This window comes from Plectropomus leopardus, chromosome 6, assembly GCF_026936395.1.
Source record: "Plectropomus leopardus strain MGB_pleo_1.0 chromosome 6, ASM2693639v1, whole genome shotgun sequence".
NCBI classification, from domain to species: Eukaryota; Metazoa; Chordata; class Actinopteri; order Perciformes; family Serranidae; genus Plectropomus; species Plectropomus leopardus.
In genome coordinates this window covers 7,277,611-7,291,222 of record NC_142181.1, presented here as the reverse complement: position 1 = coordinate 7,291,222, position 13,612 = coordinate 7,277,611, and the positions used below count along the sequence as shown (strand labels likewise).

Here is a 13,612-nt window from a genome sequence, read left to right as displayed (position 1 = left end):
AAACACTTCATCAAAAGTTCCTGTTGTAAAAAAGTGAAAAACACGTAAGCAAACAGTCCTTTAATCATTTGACAGCACTGCTTTCATCAAACCAGCCATTTGCCTTTCAGTTCACAAAATCGAGATTGTACAAATGACGGCAGCTTCACTTCTCCGAGCGGACACACAGCGTGTGGGTGCGGATGTAGATTTACGCCTCAGCATACATAACATGCACACAATCACCTTTCACATGTACAAGCTGTAAGCACACGGAGGGAAAGGAAATCAACTCATTTCATCACAGTTCAAGATGAAAAATCAGAGCATGTTATTTGAAATGAAGACAATGTAAAATTTTCTAGGAACAAACTGAAGCACTCAACGAACGTAAATTTAAAAAACCTGCTGTTTGACTAGTAAACAAACTACTGAAATAAAGTGAACATTAGATATCACAATGTTTATCTAAGCAGTATCAGCAGGGATTTCTTGCTAGAAATATCTTGACTGAGGTGTTTAACATCTGCTGTTTGCCGGGAAATTGGGGAAACTCCACTATTCAGCCCTCGAGGGAGTCACTGTAACACTTCGGAAAGCTCTACATGGGAGGGGGGTTTTGGCTGAAACTGATGAAATGCTCTTTTGATTCAGTGGAAATCACAGTTGTGAGACACACTTGACCACAATCTGATTTAAGTCTTTTTTAAGGAGAGATTTGTGAATTTGGCAACAATGGTCTTTTTTTTTTTTTTACAATTACGTATGAGAAAAAACTTCATTTTTCACCAAATGAAAGCTTTTTAAACAGGTTGAAATTCTTGCTTTTTGGACTGCCATTGATTTACTGCTGCAATAAACTTAAATAAATCCACTTGACAGGTCTAGGGTGTAGAGATGACAAAATAACATTTTTCTTTCCCAATTCCCATTCTGATATCTGAACCTGCAAATCGGCCGATAAAGAGTACCGATCCGATACAAAAAAATAAAAAAATAAAAGCTGTGAACTGCTGACCTGTATGGATGTGGAATGATTGCTGTCATTGCTGTGCGTCATGGCTCAGGTTAAACACCTTGTACATCATGAACAAAAACATTCAAAGAATGAATGCAATAGTTTTTCTTTTGTCGTTTAATTTGACATTTCACTAATGGCTAATGTTAGACTAACTACTGCAAATCAATTATTCTTTGCCACCCAAAAACCAGGAGTTGCCAGCGGCTACTCAGCACAAATTGCTGTATAAGCTACTATTTTACAGCGGCAAAGAAGAATGGATTCATGGGAAGACTGCTGTTTTATGCAGGTGTAAAACTGCTTTAAACTCTATTAATAAATCACTTGGTATCGGAACAATGCATAGACTGTGTGCCCGCCGATATCTTCTCCATCATTTTGGGCACGATCTGTGGCATATCTGAAAATGGTACTGATATCGGAACAACTCAAGTCCTGCAGAGAGTCGCACTTTGTCTTATTCCAGTTTTAAGACTTAAAAAAGAGATCTTACTTTGCCATTACAGACACACAAATTATATGTATTTACAGTTATCTAAACTGTATTGGTGTCAACCAACCTAAAGTTACATCAGAAACGTAATCTCTGGCCTGCAGTTACGTTAAGGTGGTGAGTTCAAGTCAACAATTTCGATATTAAATGGGCTCCAAATACAGATCCCTGCTGTGTTTTAGTATTTGAAACAGGGAGGTGGGAATCTCTCTGCACCACGTTTCGATTGGATTTTTAGGGCAATGATGCCATTATAAAACAATTATCATTATACGTGGTTTATTTTTTCTCCCTCTGACCATTGGCTTTGAAAAATAACGTATTTTAATCGTCCATGTTTAAAAAGATTAATTTTCTCTTTTTTAATGTAGCAGAACATGAACATGACGCATATGTCTGCATTTGTTGCGTTTCACCATCTAATTGGTTCACCTGTAAGGAACTTTCAAAATTGACGAGAATTGGGTTTTAAATTTCAGAAAATTGTCTCCTCTGCAGTGCAACATTATCTTTGAAAAGAGAATTGCAATGCATCTAAGAACTGACTGTTCCTATTGAAACCCATTCATTTTAAAGCTAAAGAAATCGCTCAGTGACATTTTCCGATGTGACTTTAAGCTTTCAGTTTCATAACTCTGTGTGCTTCGATAATGACAGAAATCTGAAATATACATATTTTTTATGGCCCTGTTTGCTAGATTTGCCATCTGATGACAACACTGGTAGACTTCTCCCATGTTCAAACACAGCTGGCAGTGTTTTCCTACGCAGAAATATTTGGATTTGATCAATGTGAATAAATAAAAGAGGAAAACAGAAGAAAAAAGGGAAAATAGCGGCTTACAGCAAAACAACGTGCTTACATCTGTGGGCAAACTTCCTGATACAAATCAGAAATCAGAATTTAAGAAACAAAAATCACTCAGTCGCTTTCACATCCCAACACAACTGCTTCTGTTTGACAGCTCTGTCTGAGCTTATAGTGCCACCCTGCAGGACGCCCGGGCTCTGCAGTCAGAGCAAAAAAAGTTCCAAAACAACAACAAAAAAAACCTTTGAAATACATTTCAATAAATTAGGTGCAGTGCTTATGTGTTCAGATAATCCATAAGCTCCATGCCAAACACATTCATGAGTCCTGTGACTGGAGCTATGGAAACAAAAATGTCATTTTGACGCAGCTGCTGAATCAAGTAAAGACGACTGTTCACCTGGCTTGAAGGTTTTAGGAAAGCTGCGGTAGTCTAGACACAAGGATGCTGCGGGTCATGACAACCCGACACGTGTACCTTCTGTCAGTGAAATCACGCTCGCGAGAAGGACAGTTCATGTTTTCATTTGCACGACTGTGTTCTGGCAATCATTTTATTTTTTTTTGCATATCATCCAGCCCTATCTGCACATTTTTCCCACTGCTATGTTCCACTTATTTGCTGCAGGACCTTTTTGAGAGTTTTTAAGAACTCCGGACAGGAGCACAGCTTCCTCCAAGGGAAAAGACACTATCTTGGTTGTGTTTATACATGGGCCGCCATATTTAGGATCAGTTAGAGCGATCTGACTGCCTGCATCAAGAGAAAAGAGTAAACAAGGCTTTGCAACAGTTAAACACTGGGCAGCGTCTTGAGAAAGATGATGCAGGTCCGATGTTTCGAGAGATTAACCGTTGATTTGCCATACAGAGCCCGCTGAGGTTTTATGCAGTTATGACGATGCCGATGTGACTAATGTCCTCTCCTGTGATGAGGGATCAATACAACACTTGGTTGTGCACGTGTGTATTTCGGGTTTGTGCGTAATGCATAAAAACAACAACGGAGAAAAAACATAATTTCCCCTAAGGGATCAATACAGCATGAGTCAAAGACAAAAAACATCCACCTCTTCATTGGTTTATGAGTTAGTAACGAAACTTTCCGCTCATTTTAAAATGCACGTTTGCAACTCACATCCTGAAATACATGTGCCAAAACACATTTTTTGTTTCCATTTTGTCATTGCCGATTAAAAATAAATAATAGTGCAAGTGAAACCTGTCTACTTGCAAGAAGTTTATGTAAAATATGTGCATTTCCTATGATATGTTTAACTCAAGTCAGGTTTATTTGCATAGCCCTTAATAGCAGTATCAAAGGGCTTCACAGGCCCACTTAAGAGATGAAACAAATTGCAAATAAAGTGGAACACAGCATGGTCAAACTGTGCCAATGTCCTTGTGTCTAAACTAAATACTGCTGAAAAATAATCAGCATTGCAACGGTTTCCAGTCAGCCTTAAAAATGGCGCCAGCATAGATCTGAAAATAACTTTACACTATGAGAAAACAATAAGCAGGCCCTTTCTCTCTCAAAGGACTTTGCTGTTCTGACAAATTGTGGATTAGGTTACATTCAGGTGCTTGTTGCCTGATTTTCAACCACTTTCTAACTCCACTTGCTCCCTGCCTGTACATTTGACCATCTGTCTACATCCTGCCCTTCACAGGCTTACTCTGTGGCTGCACTCAGATTGCATAAAATGCTCTCTTCCTTCTGACTTCATCTCAACACCAACATTTCATGAGATCAAGTCGGAGCTAATTCAAACTCAGCCTGGAGCTCATCTCTGTGTCACATGAACATCTGGCCTCCACTTCACTCATATTGGTCCCTATCGAGCTAGTCGGCGGTCTTCTTGCAGTTTTCTTTGGCTAGTCTCAGTCTGGACAGGATGTGTTTCTTAGGGAACTTTAAAGTGGTACACCCAAACTGGCTCACTCCCCCAGTGTCTCCGGGGAGTTTCTCCCGTCTCTGGACCCAGCTGCGCCAGCCGGGCTTCCAACAGTACACGCTGTCATAGAACCGCGAGCCGTTTTCCCCACCCAGCACATAAATCCTGCGTTTCCACCTGGCCACACCTCCAGCAGCAATCCGTCGGGGCAGCCCGGGAAATACCACAGGGCTCGGGGCTCGGTCGCTTCCACCACCTGCACCCCCCCGCTGCTCCGCTGTGACCATCACCCCTCCCCCAGTCACCTCCCTCTCTACTCCAGACCCTCTGCCCTCTCTGAAAAACAGTACACGCCCAGTGGCGTCTAACGTCTCCAGATTGGTGTAATTTCCATCCAGGAACTTGGTGGTATCTCTCATGTATCCCCCGATGGCACAGACTCCTCCTCGCACTGCTACTCCTCCAGCGAGACAGGTGGCGCCAGAGTCCAGAGCCACACGTGTCCAGCAGTCTGTTAGGGTGTGATAAATAAGCACCCCCGAGTGGACCACAGCCCGGTTCTGTTCGAGTGTGGTTCCACCCAGAAGGTAAAGTCGTCCACGCAACGCTGCGCAGGCGAAGGCGCGCAGAGGGAGCGGTAACCGGGGCCCCGGTGCCCACTGAAGTGTATTCAGCTCCAGGGTCTCACTGGAGTCCAGCAAAGCTGAGCGGTTACTTCCACCCAAGGCATAGAGTGACTCTCCACAGCCCAGCAGGCCGAGCATGGCCCGCGGCTGGACCATGGACGGCCGCTCTATCCAGCGGTCCAACACTGCATCATATTCATGCACGGCTGCAGACACAGAACCTGTCCGCAAGATCCCACCTGCTACAAACAGCCGGTCACCTACAGCCGTACAGCCGGGACTGACCAGCGAACCCAGCGCTGCTAACTTCTCCCACTTCCCTGTCCGAGGATCAAAGCAGTCCACTGTGTAGTCTCTTGCAGCTACATTCTCATCTTCCCGAGGTGTCAGGTCCACACAGACTATCTTCTTCTCAAACATGCCCTCCCGTGGTCTCAGAGGCCCCCCAAGGCCCTCACCGGCCGCAGCAGGCCCCAGCTCCTGGCATAGTCTTCGGCTCTCTTCCTGGGACAGCAGCCCCGGCCGCAGGTGGTGGAGCAGCGCCGGCATGTGGACGTAGCGATCCAATGGTTGGTGCTCTGCCCAGCGGCGTGCCGCGTCGTAAACCTCTGCTTCGGAGTCCACCCCCAGACGGTCAGAGCTCAGGAGGCTGCCTAAGGTGCCGTGGTCGAGCAGGAGGAAGTCTTTCTGCCGGGCCACCCGGGGGAAGTGCTGGGCTACCAGCCGCAGGGAGGCACGCAGCAGCAGCTGGTCATGGTGAGAGCGAGCCAGAGAGTACATCCCCAGACAGTTATCCACGGAGAGGTGCTCAAATAAAAACCTGGAGAGATAAAGAGAAAAAAACAAGTGGAAAGATTGAGGGAAAGAGAGAACAAAGGAAATGAGACAAAATGGTTTTAAACCCAAATGAAAGAAGTTGATCTGTAAACTAAAACCTGATGTGAAGGTAAACACGTAGCCAACCTGAAGTCCAATTAAAGACACTTCAAACTGTCACTCTCATACAGCAGGTTTACCTGGAGCACAGGTCCTGAAGGGGCATGACCTGAAGCCGATTGGCGGCCACAAACAGGTCCTCAGCTGTGTCGAGAGAAAGCCCCGCCTCCCCGGTGTACACAAACTGGATGACAGTCTCCATGACAGACGGCGTCACCTCCTCCAGTCGGATCTCAGTGAGGCGGGACTCGACCAGAGGGCTGGTGAACATGGCCCGAAAGTACGGGCTCACTGCTGCTAGGAGGACTCTGAGGGGAGAGAGGGATCAAACGCATCAGTTTCATACAGCTTGCAGAAGACTTTTCTACTTTTTACACTGCTTAACTTTGGTGGCTCACTATTAAACCAAAGTGTTTGATATGTTTCACTGCTTTGATATTAAGCAGCTTTTTAAAACACAGAGCTGGCCTTTTTAATTGCAACTTCACCAGAAGTTACATTATCAAAGATGGTGAAAAATTATTTAAGCAATGTCATACTCGAGGTCGCGCTGTTGTACTGTACATCATCACAGCTGTGACTCCGTCGTAAGCATTATCTGTGTGTTCCCAGTGAAGTAAGAGTCTGTTAATAGTCACTTTGGCAGCCAGTGTGATTCAGATGAGTTAGTTTGATCAGACAACACGTCTCTCAACCAATCAAATTGCTTGGTCAGAACTAACTGTTGTATAATTAACTAACATGAAATTCAGTTGGAAGAAAATAAATCAATGATAACGTTGACAATTGCTTAACACTTAAATCCATTCACTTATTATCCAAAACTGCTTATCCTGTTAAGGGTTCTGGGGGGGACTGGAGCCTATTGCCAGACCATCACAGGACTGACACATAGAGACAACGATTCATGCTCATATTCACAGCTAAGAGCAATTCAGAGTCATGAATTAACCGAGCGTGCATGTCTTTGCATTGTGGGAGGAAGCCAGAGAACCCAGAGGATACCCACGCTGACACGGCGAGAACATGCAAACTCCACAGAGAACGGCCCCGGCCAGACGGCGAATTTGAACCTGGTTTAAGACTCTCTTGCTGTGACACGACAACACTAATCACTGCACCGTCACACCCCCATTTTTTAAGTCATTTATCCAGTTAAAAATCCAGGACTGTACTCGACACAGGATGATGCCAGTCAAATCCAATTTGGCAGTTAAATACAACTGTTCGACGACACATTTTGTTTCCATACAAAGTTTTAAATTCTTAATGGGCTCTGCAGGACGTTCAGTGTGACTGCGGCAATCATGCCATAAGGTAAACAAGCTAATGGCGCTGACAAAGGGTCCTGAATGTTAAATAATATTTTTTGCCATTATTACATTTCAAACAAAAGCAAGAGACTGCGTCATATTAAGTTGCCCTGAGCTGTGAATTCCCCACATCTAAGCAGTGGGTCTCGCCTCCTCCGTGCTGCTGTCTGCAAGTCCGTAGCAGCTTGTACCAAAAAGTAGCTTAACAGTCAAGAGCACTCACTCTGCAGCAAAATCTGGGGACTAAAATGTCCCCAGACATCCACTGTACAGCACAGTAACTAGCAAAGAAAAAGAAACTTGAGAAAAAAGACTGCTTGACTTAAAGCAATTTCAGTCAACTGACGGTCTCCTACTGATGATACCTGATTATTCAAATTTCAGACTTTCAAGCAGAAGCCCTATAAAAATTCATCCATCAGTTCAACAACAGAAAAAGTGTTACTTGAAGCCTTGTCTGAAATGTTTTTAATTCCTGTACAAGAAGTTTTTGTCCTTATTTCAACCAACCAGCCCAGTTTAGTTTAGTTCAATGGGGTACACGTTAGAACATTTAGTGAGTAGTTTACCGATTCAGCTTCTTCGTGGGACATAGCAGTCATACCTGTGACACATGAACTTCTTTCCCTCAACAAGGAGAGTAACATCACACAGCTGCTGAGCATCCAGGAGCTGCTTCAATCCTAAAACACAGGAAGCAAAGCAGAAACAGAGAGGAGGACAGAAGAAGGGATGAGAAAAGGTTGGGAAGACAAGTCAAACTGAATTCACACAAAGTGCTAGTTCCCAAATTCCCAACGACACCCTCTCTATCTTCATCACTTTTCAGTCCTCACCATGTGTGATGTAGTCTCCCAGCGGCGTGGTGCTGTCATCAGGAAAGTCCTCCTCCTCTGAGTCGCTGTCTGACAGAGGCTCTCCTCCTCCCCCGTCCCCATCCTGCCAGGGCTGGGGACGCCAGGTGACTGTGCCCCCCCGCACAGCGTTCATCTGTGACACAGTAAACACACAAACACACATATGTAGGCCACAGAGAAGCTTTTACACTTTAACCTCTGTGTATGGCAAGGCCTATCTGTACCAGACAGGCCTGTGGACAGAGGCCTGCAACAGATATGACCCAGATAGCAGTTATCTCTGTGAGAGAAATGTGACTGCTCATAATACAGCTTTTTGTGACGTTAATATTGTTTGCTACAGATTTTTTTTTTTTTTTTTTGCTGCATTATGTTTCAATTTCCATGTTAAAAGAAGAAGACTACCTACACTACGTAATAAACACAAACTGTTGTTGAAGTGAGATGTTTACCACTGAGATATCTGACATTACCTTCGCTCTTCTTCTCGTTTCCACCGTGAAGGCTGTCTGGGTCTCACTCTCAGCAGGAATTGGTGAGGCAGTTTGGGGCAGGCTAGCTGTATCCACGTACCCGGTTATTACCAGAAGCGTCGGGGGGCTTTCCTCGCTCTCATCTGGCTGTCTTGGTCCCCCGGGCTCGGCTGAAAGGCTCGTCCCGGCCTGTGGGGAAGAAGACGCGTTCAGACTACTCGCTGCTCATCCAGCCCCGCTCACAACATCATTACTGACGGACCAAAAACTAGCTTACAAAGGAGCAAATCTCCCGCTGCGCGAAAGCGTCTCGTCGGTTCACACATCAGTCCACCATTGTATTAAACAAACACGTCCAGCTCGGTGGTGGGGCGGTGATGAATAGTGTAGTTTTTAGAGGCTACAGGGCAAAAATTTCGGACTGAGTTCAGGTTCAGTCGGCCGCACTTGTCACGTCTGAACCGGATTACCGCAACGTTAAACTTCCGCTCCTCTGATTGGCTGACCTTTGGCTCGTGACGACTGTTGGGAGCTGGGTCGTTTTCTGTCACTTTAAAAAATAATAATAAAATATTTACCACTCTGTGTTTGACAAACGTATGACAATATTACGTTAAATAGGAGATGCATAGAAATAAAAAAATAAATAAAAATGATTACGTTCGTTTTATTATTTTGTTTCCGAAATGGTGATTTCCGCATTTATGTTGCATTCAAGACACATACGACCGTTTTATAGCCATCATAGTTACTCCCCGAGCAGCTGTAAAAGACAAGAAGAACGGCTAAAAATGCAAATATTATTAACATAATCACATACTCACGTTTTAAAGCCACATTGAAGAGCTTTTTGGAGACTTCGGGAGTAATATCATTATATAACGAGAAAAAACTACAAGAATAAAGTAATTTTACGAGAGAAAAAGTCGTAAATTTGTGAAAATAAAGCCGTAATTTTATTAGAATAAAGCTGTAATTTTACGAGAAAGGATTGTGTTATATATATATATATATATATATATATATATATATATATATATATACATACACAGGCAGCCTCCTTGGCGACGGGGACAATGGTTCCTCATTTGGTTGCCAAGGAGGCGACTTGTGCCCTGTTTGTTTGCTGTGATATAAATATCTCCTTTCTCGTAAAATTACGGTTTTGTTTTCATAAAAGGACGACTTTTTTCCTTCTCGTATAAGTACGACTTTATTGTAATATCACGACTTAATTTTCGCAATATTACGAATTTATTCTCACAAAATTACGGGAAAAAACTACGACTTTATGCTCGTAATGTTACGAGTTTTGTGTCATTCTATTCCGATTTTTTTCCCAAATATAACGACTTTTTTTCTCATATTATTACGACTTTATTATCGTAATATTATAACTTTACTCCCGAAATCTAACAATTTATTATTATTATTTTCTGTAACATGTAACTAATCCTCCGTTATATATATTATACATTCATTTAAGTGATAAGATTGCATTAAAAAGCATAAATTTGAAGTGCATAGAAAAAGGAAGACCTGCAGTATTGTCTATTTCCAGTCACCCTGAACGCATCTTTAACCGGTAGACAAACATGGCGACCTGCATCGGCATGGTCGCAAGAGTGGGAGGCTCAGCTCTGTCTGTGCTGAAGCCGATAGCCAGGCAGTGTTCACGGCAGAGGACGAGCGTGTTTACCCCGCAGCGTTTCTCACACGGAGTCCGGAGCAGATTGTACGAGCATGTCCGCGACGGCTACAGCGACAAACCCGAGCTGGACATGAGAGCAGTGTGCGAGGAGACCGACAAAGTCATAGCAAATGTGGAGAACAGAAAGGGTGACCTGCGAGGGGACGATGTCAGGAAAATCGTAAGTGTCTCCCGAGCTGCTAAGTCTGTGACAATAAACACATTTTATGGGGTTGACAGCGGGCTGTGTGGCTACTTATGAGCTAAAACAATTTGACTCAGGCTGACTGGAGTAATCAATATACTCATAAATGGATTACTGAAGGGCCCAGCCTACCGAGTCCCAAAGGGACCCCTGTCTTTCACATGCAAAGTGTCACCGAAATGATCCTGTATTGACCATAAAGACACCCATAAAACTATCACATAGAGACAAGACTAAAAAGACTACAAAGAGAAGCAAAACAGCTGCAAAGAGACACAAGGAGACTCACTACAAATGTGAGAAAGGACAAAACAACTGCAAAGAGAAACAAAATGACTGCAAAGAGATTCAAAATGACTACAAACTATTACAAATGACCACAAAGAGCAACTAGAAAGAGACTCTGGATGACTACAGAGACATAATGTAACTATAAAGAGACTCAAGATGACTACAAATAGACTTAAAGCAACTAAAAAGAGACAACAAATGATTGTCTATTATAATCAAAAAACAACTGCAGAGACTCAAAATGACTACAAAGAGACATGAGCAACTAAAAAAGACTCAGAATTATTATTATTAAGAGACACTGCAACTCTAAAACACCCAGGATGACTACAAAGAGATGCTAAGCAACTGCAAAGACTAAAAAGCTACAAAGACACATAAAGCATCTTAAGAGACATTAAATGACATGAGACACAAGGCAACTACAAAGAAACCAGAAATGATTACAAGGAGACAAAAAGCTATTACGAAGAGACTCAAAACCACTACACAGAGATGCAAAACAACTACACAGAGACCAAATGCAACTATAGAGAGATTCATGATTACTACAGAGGGATGTGAAGCAACTACAAAGAGATGCAGAGCTACAGAGGCACTAAAAAAGCAAACACAAAACACAAGAAACACAAAGAAACTACAAAGAAACTCAAGACGATTGCAAGGACAAACAAATGACTACAATGAGATGCAAAGCAACTAGAAAGAGACGAGACGATTATAAAGTGACAAAAAGCAACTAAAAAGAGACTCAAACGACAACAGAGAAACTATAAAGAAACTCAAGTCGACTACAAAGAGACTCAAAATGACTACAATGAGACAGAAAGCAACTAAAACAGACTAGAAAAGATTAAAGCAAAGCAACTACAGAGACTCCGAATGACTACAAAGAGACAGAAAGCAATTAAAAAGAGACACAAAATGATTTAAAAGAGACACAAAGCAACTACAAAGAGACAAAGGATGTCTACAAAGAGACGAAGGATGTCTACAAAGAGATGCAAAGCAACCACAAAGACTCCAAACGTTTAGAAAGAGACACAAAGTAACTAAAAAGAAACTCAAATTGACTATAAAAAGGCAGAACAACCACAGACAGAGGAAAACTACAAAGAGACACAAAAGCAGAGAGATGGCTACAAAGAGGCGGAAAACAACAACAAAAAGAGGCTAGACACGCATGAAAATGTGTCCGGCTCCTATGGTGGGCTCTTTTGCATCGTCTATGCCCAGGGGCCCGGTGTTTCAATAATCCACCAAAGAATACACCGACAAACTGCATATATTCACAGTAAACTGGAAACATGTATAAGAAGATGCATAATACACACAGATAAACAAAGACAGCAGCTAAAGCAGGATCAGCATGCATGAACAAATAGCCATTATAAACATTAAAGCATATCCACATGTGGGAAAATGTCATTTAAAGGAAACATGGAAAGCCCACTGTTGAGTTTTAATTGATCGTGCGTGTGTGTGTGTGTGTGTGTGTGTGTGTGTGTTGGCATTGTAGGTGTGTGTGTGGCAGGAGCTGCAGGCAGTGAGGACAGAAATCTCTGGGCTGCAGGAGCAGAAGAGACACATCGGGGAAACAGTCAAAGCACTCGTGGTCAGTCAAAGTTTTTACATCACTGGCACCGTCAGCACTTCTGAGATATGTTGTGTGTGTTGATTCTGTTTTTTTAATAGGTAGAAATTATGGACACATTTTCATTTTCACTTTAAGATCACTTAATTCGATTTTTCATGTGGTAATAAAATGTAAAAGTATAAAAGTGCATTGGTAATTGCAAGATACAGGTGCACCTCAAAAACAGAGTAATGTGAAAAAATTCAACATTTTCCATCAGTTATTTCAGAAAGTGAGGATGTTATGTATTCTAGATTCATTACTAAAAACTAAAATATTTCAAGCATTTTTCTATTTTAATTTTGATAATAATGACCTACAGTTAGAAACGTGAAAAATGTAAAAAAAAAAAAAAAGAGAGAAAAAAAAGCAAACACATTTCATACAGACGTATTGATGCAGTGATTTGTAGTAAAGGAGCCCCAACCAAGTATTGAGTATATATATGAACATACTTTTTAGAAGTTGGACATTTCTGTATCATTTTTTTGAATGATCTTAGAAAAAAATCTAATAATTTGAGATTCTGGATTTTTGATTTTCATGAGTTGTGAGGTGTAATCATCAAAATTAAAACAAAAATGAAACATTTCAATTTACGTGTAATGAATATAGAATATATGAAAGTTTACCTTTTTGAATTAAATTACAGAAAAAAAAACATTTTCACAATATTCAAATTTTCAGATATGCACCTGTTAATCATCTTTTCCTCGCAGAACAAGAACGACAAGAAAGCCCTTGGCAACGTAAGTTTGGCACTTTAAATTGTAAACTTTTTAAATACTTTTGAATCAGTCGGTCTTCGCGCTGTTACTCTGCTGTCAGCTCTGAGTCCGTGCTGTTTGTCGCACAGCTGCCTGAGTACACCCAGGCTCTGCAGAGGGGCCGAGAGATCCGCATCAGACTGAATCAGCTCTACCCCAAAGAGGCTGAGCTGGATGAGGAACACTACGGACGAGCGCTCAGATTGCCCAACACCACACACCCCGATGTGGTGAGGACACACACGCACACACACATGCACGCACGCGGAGTAAAGTAAGTGTAGTTTGAATTTTCCAAAAGTACGTCTTTCCTTTTGCAGCCTCTTGGAGATGAGAGCCAGGCGAGAGTGGTGGAGGTGGTCGGACAGAAACCAGGTGACTGATCTAAAGTGTCACATCTATAATTATCTAAAGTGCTTCACCCTTGTGTGTTTTTAAAAATGCAAATCTCATAATCTCCTCTCTCTGCTGTAGAGTTTGACTTTAAACCCAAAGGCCATGTGGAGCTGGGGGAGGCGTTGGGCCTGATCAGGCAGAGGTGAGCTTGACTCTAATTTTTGGTTTTTCCTGTCCCACTCGATATTCCACTTGCTGTGTTTTTTGTGAATGTTTCTTT

The 13,612-nt window shown here is 42.4% G+C and overlaps 2 protein-coding genes across 4 annotated transcripts in view; one reads left to right on the top strand and one right to left on the bottom strand.

Moving 5' to 3' along the window:
- Positions 1-45: 45 nt before the first annotated feature.
- LOC121942997 (kelch repeat and BTB domain-containing protein 8) overlaps positions 46-13,612 on the bottom strand; it is a 22,090-nt gene continuing 8,523 nt past the window's right edge. The window contains exons 1-6 of one of the 3 annotated variants that reach the window (XM_042486336.2): positions 8,685-8,887; positions 8,408-8,596; positions 7,914-8,067; positions 7,682-7,760; positions 5,845-6,072; positions 46-5,648 (exon numbers count right to left, since the gene is read on the bottom strand). In XM_042486336.2, coding sequence (XP_042342270.1) covers positions 4,151-5,648; positions 5,845-6,072; positions 7,682-7,760; positions 7,914-8,067 — 1,959 coding nt within the window. In that variant the 5' untranslated portion in view covers positions 8,408-8,596; positions 8,685-8,887 and the 3' untranslated portion in view covers positions 46-4,150. Of the gene's footprint in view, positions 5,649-5,844; positions 6,073-7,681; positions 7,761-7,913; positions 8,068-8,407; positions 8,888-13,612 lie in introns of those variants that run through there. The other 2 variants (XM_088078603.1, XM_088078602.1) reach the window with 2 other exon arrangements.
- sars2 (seryl-tRNA synthetase 2, mitochondrial) overlaps positions 9,951-13,612 on the top strand; it is a 9,216-nt gene continuing 5,554 nt past the window's right edge. The window contains exons 1-6 of the mRNA XM_042486906.2: positions 9,951-10,278; positions 12,113-12,208; positions 12,949-12,978; positions 13,086-13,226; positions 13,317-13,371; positions 13,471-13,534. Coding sequence (XP_042342840.2) covers positions 10,003-10,278; positions 12,113-12,208; positions 12,949-12,978; positions 13,086-13,226; positions 13,317-13,371; positions 13,471-13,534 — 662 coding nt within the window. The 5' untranslated portion in view covers positions 9,951-10,002. The remainder of the gene's footprint in view (positions 10,279-12,112; positions 12,209-12,948; positions 12,979-13,085; positions 13,227-13,316; positions 13,372-13,470; positions 13,535-13,612) is intronic.